Genomic DNA, 13,470 nt, shown 5'->3' on the forward strand with positions numbered 1-13,470 from the left:
AGCATTCTTTTTCTGTCTTAGCATGCAGGCTCTATGTGAGCAATGTGAGGCCCTTCAAGGGACAAGCACATTAATCAAACACTTAAACAGTACATGTTGAAGTCACCTGTAATCAGAGCAGCCTTAATATAAAAAGCCTGCAATGTCTAACTGTGCATGATACAAATCCAAATCAATCTTGAATAAGTGAATCTTCAGTAAGACCCTTCTGAGGAAGCGTCACTGGACCTGAAATGTTAATTCTGATTTCTCCCCACAGACACTGCCAGACCTGCTGAGCTTTTCTAGCAATGTCTGTTTTTGTTTCTTGAATCAGTCATTGGTCATTGCAGACCGAGGACAGCCATCTCTGGGAAGCAGGAGTAATCACAGGTGACCTTAAAAGTGGCATCAATGGGTAACTTCACAACAATACACCGAAATCTCACAGGCTACAGAATGACATGGAACTGTAAGTGTTTGTTAACATGCTTTTATATGCAATGCTGCCTTTCTTGATTTATGTAGAGTGTGTGTGTGTGTGTGTCGGGGGGGGGGGGTGGAATTAGGTATCATTAATCACACAGCACTTGCAATCTCCATCATTATTTGTGTGCCATGGCTTGATGCAGTCAGTATCAGGAACATTCACATCTCTGAATGAAGGATAATACAAAACTGTCAAGGGCCAAATACCTTACAAGCATAGGGGTGGGACAAACAACTACCCTCTGTAACCAGGACTGATGATTCCATTACACAACCCCTGACTGAGGCCAAGTGCAGATACAATGCAACCAATTCTTCAATCAGGGCCATTGTGAAGTATACAGTAGGGTTGCTGAGGTGAGGTTCTGATACATGGTTCAGTCTGGGAGGACCTTCCAATCCACTCCAGACATAATATGCCACATAGTTCTAGCATGCTGTACTCTCACAAATGGAGCAGACAAAGTGAGGTTGCAATGGATGCTGAAGAGTTGGGAGAGCTGCAGCAGTCTTCTGAGGAGGAAGCTGAGTACAGTGAACAGGAGGAACATCACATTCTGCATAACAAAGTGTTGCAATTTGTGGAATCCCTAGAGCGTGGAAGCAGACCAATTGACCCACCAAGACCTCACAGACCCTCCGACGAGCATATCACCCAGACTCATCCCCAAAACAATCCCTGTAACCCCTCATTTCCCATGGCCAATCCACCTAACCTGCACATCTTTGGACTGTGAGAGGAAATGGGAGCTCCCGTTGGGAGAATGTGCAAATGCCACTTAGACTGTAGCCTGAGGTGGAACCGAACCTGGGTCCCTGGCACTGAGACAGCAGTGCTAACCACTGAACCATTTTACAATGTTTGATGCAATAAGCCAGTCAGGACTTAACTGACACCTGGGTCCAGGAGATAATAGCTGGGTTCAGTGATCAATCATTGACTATGAATTTATTGCTTGTTGTCCTTGTCTGTTCTCAGAAACAAATGTAGCTTCTGTTGTTTGTTTGTTCTTCACTTTTGCTATTGTTGAATAAATGTGAATACTTTCAACCATTTGAAGATCTTCCACTGTGTAATAGTCCTGCATTGAATAGTGAGATGTTTAGCTGCAATGGTTTCAGTAAGGAGTAGCATTCCCTGAGATGGAGTTCTAAGATGATATGATGTTAAGGATAAGTAAGCTATGGATAAAAACATTGTGGATACCTGCAAACGTCATCACTGTATCTGGCTCTTTCTCCACATTCTTTGATGGAGAATACTAATTATTCAGTACATTCCTCTTCCTGCAGCTCCACTCCTCTCTCAGGGCATAACAGACGAAAACTACACTAGAGACCTGTGAGAGGCATACTGAAGGAGGCTGCCAGATTCATTGAGATATCTGAAACACATTTGAGCAACCCAATGGTTTGTTCTGTTGTTGCACTTTGCACTTTGTTTGTGTGGTTTCTATTATATTTCTCTGGCTCACTCCAGGTTCAGGGTCCTGTTACATAATACAAGATGATACCATTTCAATAAGGAGTGACTCGCTCAGTATCACTGAATGGTAAAAGCTAGAAACGTTATTTGAAGGGACACTGACCTGTAAGTATCCACATTAGTTGCAACTAACAGGAATGGATATTTTCAGCAGTTTTTGCCTGAGAAAACACAGTACATCTGGTTTGTTCTGTTTCAGAATTATCAAATTTTCAGTGGAATGAGGGGGTAAGAGTTAGGGTGACGGTGGAAGTAGAAGTGAGATTGGAAATTATTACATTGGACTGAACATCACCATCAAGATTCAATCTGAAGGAAAAAAGGCAATAACAGCAAAAGGAATTTGGACAACTTCATGGAGTTGTAAATGGGATCTGGCTCTGACCACAAAAGAGTTGAATTATTTATGATGTTCCTAATCTGCCCATAATCCAACAGGAGCTGTGCCAGATTTCTCCAGTTTGCCAGCAGCTGAACGTCAGGAGGCTGTGCCTATGCAGAGCAAATTCCATGGATTATTGCAGTCATTTAGAGGAAGTTCTTTATCTGCCCAACTAGACAAGATTTATCTGTGGCAGTACATATAATAATGATTGGTATCTTATGATACAGTTGTTAGTGTCAAAAGTGCACTCCAGGACTTGATGGCCAAGGAAGGTCCATTCATAATACAGCCAAAAAGTTTGATTATTAACTCAGAAATACTTCCAACATATGCCAATGGCAGGTGATAAGAGTGGGAGAGATTCCTGGTCATCTATGTGATAAAAAGAAATTAGAGTATCTACCATCACTACCCATAGCTCTAGCCGACAATACGCATGCATATGTTACAGGCAAGCTGGCCGGATTTGGTCTGAATCAGATTGATACCGACAGCAGCAGGTTTGATCCCCATTCCAGCTCAGGTGGATTCAGGATCTGCCTACTTGCCCTATCTGTGGAGAAAGTCATGGCGATATGAGCTGGCCTTGCCTTTGGGCTGAGAACCCTAGAAGAAGTGGAGAAAAAAATGAAGCATCTCAATTCTATAACTGTAAGCTCTTCCTAGGCTGCAATGGGTGGTATCTGTCATATTAGGCTGTTTACAGTCCAAACCTACATCCAAAGTCAATCAAGTTACAAAGTGTCCCAGTGATGACTATTATTACACCCATACGAATATCAGAGCAGCTCCCAATCAGTGAACAGACTTCACAAATAGAAAAGACATACATTCTCCTCACATTCACCTGTTCAGAGAGCAACACCAGCTTACCATTCAGGTCTGCAGCTATACTAATATTTATCCGCATAATGCATTCGATTTCCATATGCCTACTCTTTTACCTATCTCAGACAGCTTGGAAACCATGGAGAACTATGTTCATAGCATCACTATGAAACTCAAACCCACAGGCTGAAATCTTGTACACAACCTGAATCTTGCAAGCACTACAGCCTATAGCACTACAACTATACACATTGAGTACACCACTGAGGGCAGATCATTTAAGGTTAGGGATAAAAGAGTCAATAATGGCAAGGGATGAGATTGATAGAAGTGGCTGTATCAGAAGAGACTATAGCAAACAAGAATCAATGAAGCCTGGGATCCTTGGAAATTAGCCCCTTGTCCACTGTAAATCTATATTAGTGGCAGAGTCTTCTGAAAACACACCTAAATTTGGCAAGTTGACACAAAATACAATGCCTGTTTAATTCGATTCCCTGATTTGTCCTGCAGTGAAGCAACTAACAATATATCACCCAATACCTGTGCTGGCTTTTATGGGAGATGGAACAAACTATGAATTATTGTGGGAGGATCTGAAGTGAGACAGCATGCTTCTGCCTACATAAGAAAATGGATTTGCAGCAAGTCAAAACTGTTGGGGATGGTGGAGCTTCTTATGGTGCAGTTTTGCTGATGTGGCTCAGCTGTGGTCAGGGAAATGTATAGCCATCAGTCAGGTTTCCGGGGAACCACATCTGGGGTGAACAGTTACGTCACTCAAGGGTCCATTTGGTCGTTCCGCAGAAACTAAAGGAAAAGGGAATGGTGAGGGTGCTGACACAGGAAGGAGATCTGCTAAGTTATTAGTCATTTAAGGATGAAAGTCTGTAGGTTGGCAAAGTGTGGGGAAGAGAGATGACAAAACAGAACAGTAAGGAAGATTTTATACAGAAGAATATAGTGGAGTTACATGTAGTGGGACAGGAACCCAAGTTCCTGGTTGAGGCTATCCTCTTATACTCCACAACCACCTGATGGAGCAGCACTCTGAAAGCTAGTGCTTCCAAATAAACCTCTTGGACTAAAACCTGGTGTTGTGTGATTTTTAAGTTTGGCCAACCTCATAGGTATGGAACTTGGCTGTCAGCTTCTGCTTGGTGATTCTGTATTGTGTACCTTGAAGGCTGAAGATCAAAGGCTGAATGTCCTTGATCGCTAAAGTGTTCTGTTGTGAAAGCTCGTGATTTCAAATTAACCCTTTGGATTATAACCTGGTTTCCACCACAGTCCAACACCAGCACCTCCACTTTACAGGAATAAGGTAGAGGGCTGAACTGGTAAGGGTTCTTCAGAGGGTTGGTGCAGCGCCTATAGGCCAAACGGTCTCTTTCTACATTGTAGAGATTTTATAATTCTAAATCAAGCTAGGTCATAACATAAGGGGAAGCAATGGCCTAGTGGTATCATTGCTAGATGGTTAATCCAGAAACCCAGATAATGTTCTGGGAACCTGGGTTTGAATCCTGCCATGGCAGATGATGCAATTTGAACTCAGTAAAATCTAGAAGAGTCTAATGATGACTGTGAATCCATTGTCAATTGTTGGAAAAAACCATCTAGTTCACTAATGTCCTTTAGGGAAGGAATCTGCTATCCTTACCCAGTCTAGCCTCTATGTGACTCCAGGCACACAGCAATGTGGTTGACTCTTAAGTGCCCTATGGGCAATAAATGCTGGCTTGGCCAGTGATGCCCTCACCCCGTGAATGAATTTTTTTAAAAATGGAAGGTATCAAAGGTTATGTTATGGCTGTACAGAACATTGGTTAGACCACGTTTGGAAGGAAGTTATGAAACTTGAAAGGATTTCAATTGTTGGAAAAAACCATCTAGTTCACTAATGTCCTTTAGGGAAGGAATCTGCTATCCTTACCCAGTCTAGCCTCTATGTGACTCCAGACACACAGCAATGTGGTTGACTCTTAAGTGCCCTATGGGCAATAAATGCTGGCTTGGCCAGTGATGCCCTCACCCCGTGAATGAATTTTTTTTAAAATGGAAGGTATCAAAGGTTATGTTATGGCTGTACAGAACATTGGTTAGACCACGTTTGGAAGGAAGTTATGAAACTTGAAAGGATTCAGAAAAGATTTACAAGCATGTTGCCAGGGTTGGAGGATTTGAGCTATGGGGAGATTTTGAATAGGCTGAGGCTGTTTTCCCTGGAGTGTCAGAGGCTGAGGGGTGACCTTATCGAGGTTTATAAAATCATGAGGGGCATGGATAGGATAAATAGGCAAAGCGTTTTTGCTGGGGTGGGGGAGTTCAGAATTAGAGGGCATGGATTTAGGGTGAGAGGGGAAAGATGTAAAGGAGACCTAAGGGGCAACTTTTCCACTCAGAGGGTGGTACGTATATGGAATGAGCTGCCAGAGGAAGTGGTGGAGGCTAGTACAATTGCAACATTTAAAAGGCATCTGAATGTGTATGTGAATAGGAAGGGTTTGGAGAGATATGGGTAGGGTGCTGGCAAATGGGACTAGATTAGCTTGGGATATCTGGTTGACATGGACAAGTTGAACCAAAGGGTCTGTTTCCGTGCTGTACATCTCTATGACTCTAAAGAAGAAACCGAGCATTTAAGAAGATTGATTGGACAGTTAAACTGGCTGCGTACTCAGACAAGACACAATATCAGTTCAGACATATTAGAACATAGCATTTTAATTAAAAATATTATACTCAAATAAATACTGAGGACAATAAAACATTAAGGAAATTAAATTCAGATAAGTGTCTACTTGGGGTTCTAGCCTTCGATGGTCAGAGGGATATGAAGTGATGCTTTGTATACCAATCTTCCTGATGGGTATTGAAAAACAGCTGAGTTTATAATACTTTTGGTGAGTGAAAATGGAAAATATTATTCCTTGTTCAAGAAAGCCAAATGTTTGCTAAAAGTGCCAAAGCAGTAGAAACAACGGTTCTAGAAGAAGCATTGGATATGGGGTTTTGCTTCTCCAACATTTTGAGGACATACCCATACATAGGGCACTCTGAGAAGTGTGAATGCTATTCTCCTTAGAATGACAGAATCCCGACAGTGTGGAAATAGGCCCTTCAGCCCAACAAGTCCACACCAACCATCCAAAGAGTAACCCACCCAGACCCATTCCCCTACTATTCGACATTTACCATCTAACCCTATGTACTATGAGCAATTTAGCATGGCCAATCAACCTTAACCTATAGGTCTTTGGACTATGGGAGGAAACCAACGCAGACAACTGTGAGACAACAGTGCTGGCCACTGAGCCACTGTGCCACCCTATCCTCTAACTATTCCCCATGAGAAGTGTACATTCAACAAAGAGTATAGCTTACAAAATGCAAGGATTGACCTTGCTAGCATAAAAAAATGCAAAAAGACATCCCTAAAATAAAATTTATTGATGCAAGTCACCAATTATGTAACAAAAAGTGAATGCTTGCTCGAAGAAATTGTTGGGAGGCCCTAAAATGCATTGTTTTATTAGTTGGCAAATATAAAAATAATCTTTATTCTTTGTTCATGATTATTTGTGTATGTTATAATTGTTTTGTTTAAAGATAAAAGGGGAATTTGTTAACAGTATGTCAATTACATTGTTAAGATATATAAGGTGAAGGGCATTGTTTAATTAACTAGCTAGAGCACCTATATGGCTCTTGTGGCTCAATTGTAGTATCTTTAGCTCGGAATTAGGGAACCTGGGCTGAACTCCCACTTGTTTCAGCGATGCCTCATATCTGAACAGATCAATTAAAAAATACCTAGCTTATCCTAAGGCATCTTGTGGTGCAATGATAGTGTCCCTATCTCTAAGGCGTGATACACGGATTCAAGTCCCACCTGTTGCTTGGGTGTGTAACAACGAACTGAAAAGCAAAACATCCTAGAGCACTGATAAATATAGACTACTGGAAAACAGAGTGTAGTTGGGCAGAAGGCAGATAAATCTAATATCACATTCTACAAATAAACATATTATCAAAAAAAGATTAGTATCATGTTTCATTCTGTACCCTCTAGCTTGGGATTCAACTCACATTTTGGTTCTAAAAGTCAGTTTGATGTTATTCTATGTTCTGAGGTCGTGTAAAATCAATGCATTAAAACCACACTTACCATTTAGCATTTATTAAAAGCTTATCGAGGCACTTGGGAAGGTGCAATAAAATATTTACATGGATAATACAAAAGCTAGAAAGTTGCAACTATCAGCAAAGACTGAACTAGTTGATCCTGTTTTCTCAAGAAAAGCTACAGTGATTAGTGACCCAATAAGTGATTTTTAACAAAATAACGCATTGATATCAAAAAAACCCTGTCACGACAGTTGACTTCAAAAGTAAGAGCTATAAATAAGATAGTCAGCTAATTAGTTAAGTGAGGGAGTACTTAGTTGTGGAATTTGTTACTACAGGAGTAATTGAAGCAAACAAGATAGGCAAAGATAGAATATGCTGAGAGCAACCCTAACCTAAGAAATATGAACCATATCGAATGCCTTGTTTCTGTGCAGTAAATTGAATGCAAATATACATACATATATATATATATATAAAATTTCCTTTCCCTATGATTTGCACCTCTTCCTTCCAGTGCTGTTGGTGCTGGAAGTGATTATCTTAGCGGCTTAGCATAGACAGGAAATCTTGTTCCTGTGAACTTTCCTGACTACAGCAAAAAGTGATTGTTAGATTATTCAAATAGAGTGAGGAACTAATTGTTATGTGAATATAACTTCTGATGGGTCAATGGGCGCTGGAATACTAATCTGGATATTCGGTATACGTCCGCGCAATCAACCCTGATACTTAAGAATTGCTGCACTGTTTAATCCTTGCAGTAACTCGGTAATTAACAGTACACCTCTCTTCACGCCCCTAAACCACGCACTCACTCATTCATTAGTCAATGCTGTCATTCTCACCCACTGACCGACTTGTGGTCTTTAAAAAAAACAGCCGATGTTGTTAAAAAGGAGGACCCGCTCAGTTCCCTTTTGCTGTTCCCTCTCTGTTGATGGTTGCACAGGATCTTCATTGTTCCAGGAGCTGAACTCCCTGCAAAGTGCAGCATAAACTAACAGCAGCGATTTCCACAGTCAGCAACGATGCATTGGCACTGATTTGGATTCATCAACCTTTGGTGCTGCTTGAAAAAAAAATATCCGCTTAAGATCCTACATTGTGAGTCTGAAGTGTGATCATTTTCAAATTAATGGGAAACCAGATCCACCCGAGTGTCTGTAAACACTGGCCAGTGCAGGATTCTCAGAGAAAACAACTCATTGTTTCCTGTCAATAAGACAAAAGCTGACGGTTGTACGCAAACTATTTGTTTTTCTTCCATTTGTGCCACTGTAAGTTTACGGGAGTTGTGTTTTTGTTCTCCATTTGCTATGATGATTTTTGTTTTGTTTGTGTTTGCTCCGGGTCCAGTGTTCGGGCTGTCAGCCCGGACCTTTCAATCGCTCCTATGGTTGCCGGAGGATTTGTTGGAGGTGTGGCACTGACTTCCTGTCCGAGCGGAGCCTCCAACATGGCAAGCGGGGAGGGTGCGGAGCAGCAGCAGCAGCAGGGCGGGGGTGACAAGTACTCGGTGCTGCTGCCCACCTACAACGAGAGGGACAACCTGCCGCTCATCGTCTGGCTGTTGGTCCGATACTTCGATGAAAGGTGCCTGTGCGCTTTAACTGATCCTGGGTCAGCAGGTAAACAGGGAGGTGACAGGCCTGTGAGGGGGGGGGGGAAAGAGGGGACATCCCACAGGGCCACAGCTGGCTGGCCTCTGGGCAGCTGAAGGTAAATGCAGACGCAGCCCGTCCGTTAGCAGACAGTTGGCTGCTTCAACCCACACCAGAAAATGCTGCAAATGAACAACAGGCCGATCCGGGGGGAGGAGAGGGATCTGTCAGTCCTGGCGGTGGGGTGTTCAACCAAGATTTCTGAGACGGGTTCTATCAGCTGAGAAGATGCTAACTGATACGAATGGCTATTCTTTTTCTGTGGGATACGTTGATGGGCAGTGTCAAGGAAGTCAAAGGTGGAAAGTTTTACGTTGCATGTTACTTAACGACTGTACTTCAGAGTATTGGTTGATTCAGCTTTCGTTGTAGGGTGATGTGCGAAAGCTTTCAAGGTAAATATCGCGTGTGTTTACTGCTCGCTCCAGAAGACAATGGATTCACAAAAAGGCGAATTGTACACCTTTCTTTGGAAGTAAAGAGACTCAGTGGATTAATAGGAGTCAGATATTTGGGACTTTGAGTTAAGATTAATTCACTTTGGTATTCTGTGCCCCACAGCGCTGTATGACTCAGTGTTCTGCGCATTCAAGACCATTTTATGCACATTAAGGGAGTGAGGTGGTAAGGTTATAATACAGAGTTGTCATTTACATAGATCAGCTATGGTTTTGATAGGTGGCACTGCAGGTTCTTTGGGGGCTATGTAGTCTGATTCAGCTTCTATTTCTTATGTTAATTGAGTTGCTTCATTTTTGTTTGTGATCCTGTTTAAAACGACAGTGTATATTTCCCAGATTGATATCTATCAACATAGGTTGCATTTTTTTATTCTAAGCATCTTGCTCTTACTGAACAATATTTGATAGATTTGTGAAATGTTTTCTCGTCAGAAAAAGATGCAAAGAAAAGTACATAAGAGACCATTTAAATTGTCTTGTTCAGTTATTCACAAAAATGGATGGTCACCTTCATATGGCATCTGTTTCTACCATTGTTTTTCTGTTATATTTTCACCCAATTGTGTCCGTTTTTTATTTAGTCCTGCCATTGCGCTTTAAGTTGAAGTAGTGTTCTCTCTTTCCTTAGAACATTATTTAAAACTTACTCTTCGGCCAAGCTTTTTGTTACTGACCTTAGTATCTGTGTGGGTGACTGGGTACTATATTTTGTTTGCTGACTCTCCTGTGAAATGCCTTGGTGCCAAATAAATACAGGTTGTTGATGAAGAACCTTTTCTACCTGGTGTCTTGTTTATCTTAGTAATATTTATTGCTACTCCCATATGCCTGTCTATTGCTTTGCTCCTTCCAGTGTTAGTGTGCATAGGGCTGAGAAAGCACAGCTTTGACAAGGGGAGGTCATGCCTGATAAATCTTTTAGAATTCTGAGCTGGTAATGAGAAAGTTAGACAAAGGAGAATCAATGGACGTGATCTATTTGGATTTCCAGAAGGCCTTTGACAAAGTACTGCGCTGGAGGCTGCTAACTAAGGTAAGAGCCCATGATGTTAGGGACAACGTACGGGCATGGAAACAGAATTGGCTGACTGACAGGAGACAGAGAGTGAGGAAAAGGGGTCTTTTTCAGGATGACAATGGTGATGACTGGAGTTCTGCAGAGGTCATTGTTGTGACCAGATAGAAAGGTGCAGGTTTAGGGTGATGGTGGGGTAGGGGTGATGTGCAGAGTGTGACAGTGGTGGGTGCTGATGGCACTTCAGGGGAATATTGTCCAGTGTACGAGTGGAAGGGAAATGGCAGAAGTAGCTTGTAGGATGCATTCAGTTCTAGGGACAGAGAAGTTATTTTTTAGTGTTTCACATTTTTCGCTGCAAGACAGGGTGCAGGAGATGGAGTGTTGTACGGGTGTGTGGTGGGCAGTGGACTTTGGAAATAGATGATGATGATGATTATTTGTAGTGAAGAGAAACTGAGAGTTTTGGTATATTTCATTGGCTGTAAACTTGTTGAGTCACATTTTGAGGCTGTGAAAAACACTATATAAATGGAGGTGTTTTTGCATTACAGGGTGATCTTGGAATAGTAAGCTTCAAATTGAACTAATTCAACTTTTACCCTTATTGTTCTCTTCCCTGTCTGAATCATATGTTCCTTTTCTCAATTTTTTATATTCTGTTTCACACATAGATAAATCAGAAATAATTTACCACTTCTATCTTAGAAAATGAACTCATTTTAGTTAATTTTCACTGTCTCCTTGTTTTTTTTCTTCAATATCTTCCCTCAATCAATTATTTTCCCAATTGGTTTATTCTTTCCCTTTGCTGTCAATTGTTTTTTTTTAATACTTACTTTCTCATTTTTGGCTAAAGTGGTTATCATATCACAGAACTGTCTAGGAAGAAAAGGGGCATCATTTTTGAATATTTTGTGTTTGTTCCCTTGGATAGGGGGATGGTGGGTCCAGAACTAGAGGGTGTAGGTTTAGGGTGAGAGGGGAAAGATATAAGGGGGATCCAGAGGACAACTTTTTCACACAGAGGGTGGTGCATGTATGGAATGAGCTGCCAGGGGAAGTGGTGGAGGCTGGTATAATTGCAGTATTTGAAGGGCATCTGGATGGGTATATGAGGGATATGGGCCAAGTGATGGACTGGATTGGGTTTGGATATCTTGTCGGCGTGGACGGGTTGAACCAGGGGGTCTGTTTCCGTGCTGTGCATCTCTATGATTAATAATCTGGACAAAGGAACTGAGCATTGTTGCAAAGTTTACAGATGACACATACATAAGTGGAATACAGGTAGTGCTGAGGAAGAGGAACGCTTCAGAAGGACTTGAACAGGCTAGGAGAGTGGAGAAAAAAGTGGCAGGTGGAATACAATGTGGGAAAGTGTGAGGTAATGCATTTTGATAGAAAGGGTAGAAGCATTGACTATTTTCCAGATGGGGAAAGGCTTGAGAAATCTAAAGCACAGAGGGACTTGGCACTCCTACTTTAGGATTGTCTGTAAGATTAACATGCAGGTTCATTTGGCAGTTAGGTAGGCTAATGCAATGTAAGCATTCATTTCATGAGGTCTAGAATACAAGTGCAGCGATTTACTGCTGTGGCTATAGAAGGCTGTGGTCAGACTGCATTTGGAATATGGTGAGCAGCTTTGGGCCCTATATCTAAGGAATGATGTGCTGACGTTGGAGGGGATCCAGAGGAGTTTTACAACAATGATCCTAGGAATGAAGGGATCATTGTCTTGTGAATGGTTGGAATTCTGGGTTTGTACTTGGAGTTTAGAAGATGAGGGGTAATCTCATTGAAATTTGATGAATACAGAGAGACCTGGATGGAATGGATGTGGAGAAGATGTTTCCATTAGTAGGAGAGATTAGAGCCAGAGGGCACAGCCTCAGTGTGAAGAGATGACTGTTTAGAACTGAGATGAGAGGGTGATTAATGTGGAACTCATTGCTGCAGAACACTGGAGGCCAAGTCAATGAACGTACGTAAAACAGATTAGTAAGGGAATTGAGGGTCATGGGGAGAAGGCAGGGTTGAGAAACAAACATCTGGCAAAGCAGACTCGATGGGCTGAAAGGCCTAATCCTGCTGTTATATTGAATGATCTTATAGACTACAAATTTTATAACTTTCCCTTATGATATCATATAAGTTTCTTTCAGTAGTGATTAGCTTTATAACTAGTCTCTGTACCATTTCTAGGCTTGAATGCTTTTCTTGTGCCTTGCTGATCAAAGTTAAAAGGATCAAAGGAAGTTACTATAGAATGTTTTGTCCTCACTGCTGCCTGGTTTATAGTCTGTTATTCCTTTCAAGTATGACTAATTTTGGTTTTGCTGCCTCAAAAGTTAATCATCTACCAGCATCTTGGTTCAAAATTGCCAAGTGATTATTTACATATCTCTGTCAATATAATTAAACTTTTGGTATAGCAAGTACAGTATTTAGCGCTGAAAGTATTAATATACTCAAAGAAAATCCCACGGATGTTGTCATGATCGTTTTAACCGTTGAAGCCACCTATGATAATATGCTTTGTACTTTACCTTTATCTGTCCCATGATTCAAGAATTCTAAAACATGTAGCTTCTGTCTACATCCAGAGATTACAATTTTTGTGGCACTTATTGGGAAAAGAATTTTGTGAGTCATTGGGTGAACTATTTACCTATCTTGCTAGCAATATGAATGTTAAAGCAAAGTAGAATTGATATCAAGGTGATTTAATTTACAAAGGAAAAGATATCATCTATCAATTAGTTAAACAATAATACCTCTTAACAAGAACAAATGTCCCATCAGCTGTGTTGCATGATCTATCTTTTCCTTTTAGCTGTAAAATTAAGCATAGTGAAGTGCTTTTCAGATTGTTGCTCCAAAGTTGGAATTTTATGAAAGAAATGGAAGATTTAAGATAGTGTTGAAAAAAATCATGATTTCTGCATGCATGTACATGGTTTCCCTTAGTAATGTTTAGTATATTTCACAGAATCCCTAGTGTGGAAGCAGGCTATTTGGCCGATCGA

General features: G+C 41.2%; 1 protein-coding gene and 1 long non-coding RNA gene across 3 annotated transcripts in view; one reads left to right on the top strand and one right to left on the bottom strand.

The window, feature by feature from the left end:
* The window catches only part of LOC140462970 (uncharacterized), a 67,136-nt gene extending 58,869 nt beyond the window's left edge, over window positions 1–8,267 (bottom strand). Inside the window, exon 1 of the long non-coding RNA XR_011954566.1 lies at window positions 8,155–8,267. This is a non-coding gene — a long non-coding RNA (uncharacterized lncRNA). The remainder of the gene's footprint in view (window positions 1–8,154) is intronic.
* dpm1 (dolichyl-phosphate mannosyltransferase subunit 1, catalytic) overlaps window positions 8,254–13,470 on the top strand; it is a 97,888-nt gene continuing 92,671 nt past the window's right edge. Inside the window, exons 1-2 of one of the 2 annotated variants that reach the window (XM_072556535.1) lie at window positions 8,254–8,405; window positions 8,658–8,929. In XM_072556535.1, coding sequence (XP_072412636.1) covers window positions 8,695–8,929 — 235 coding nt within the window. In that variant the 5' untranslated portion in view covers window positions 8,254–8,405; window positions 8,658–8,694. The remainder of the gene's footprint in view (window positions 8,406–8,657; window positions 8,930–13,470) is intronic. The other variant, XM_072556536.1, reaches the window with a different exon arrangement.

Source organism: Chiloscyllium punctatum, chromosome 37, assembly GCF_047496795.1.
Source record: "Chiloscyllium punctatum isolate Juve2018m chromosome 37, sChiPun1.3, whole genome shotgun sequence".
Lineage (NCBI taxonomy): Eukaryota > Metazoa > Chordata > Chondrichthyes > Orectolobiformes > Hemiscylliidae > Chiloscyllium > Chiloscyllium punctatum.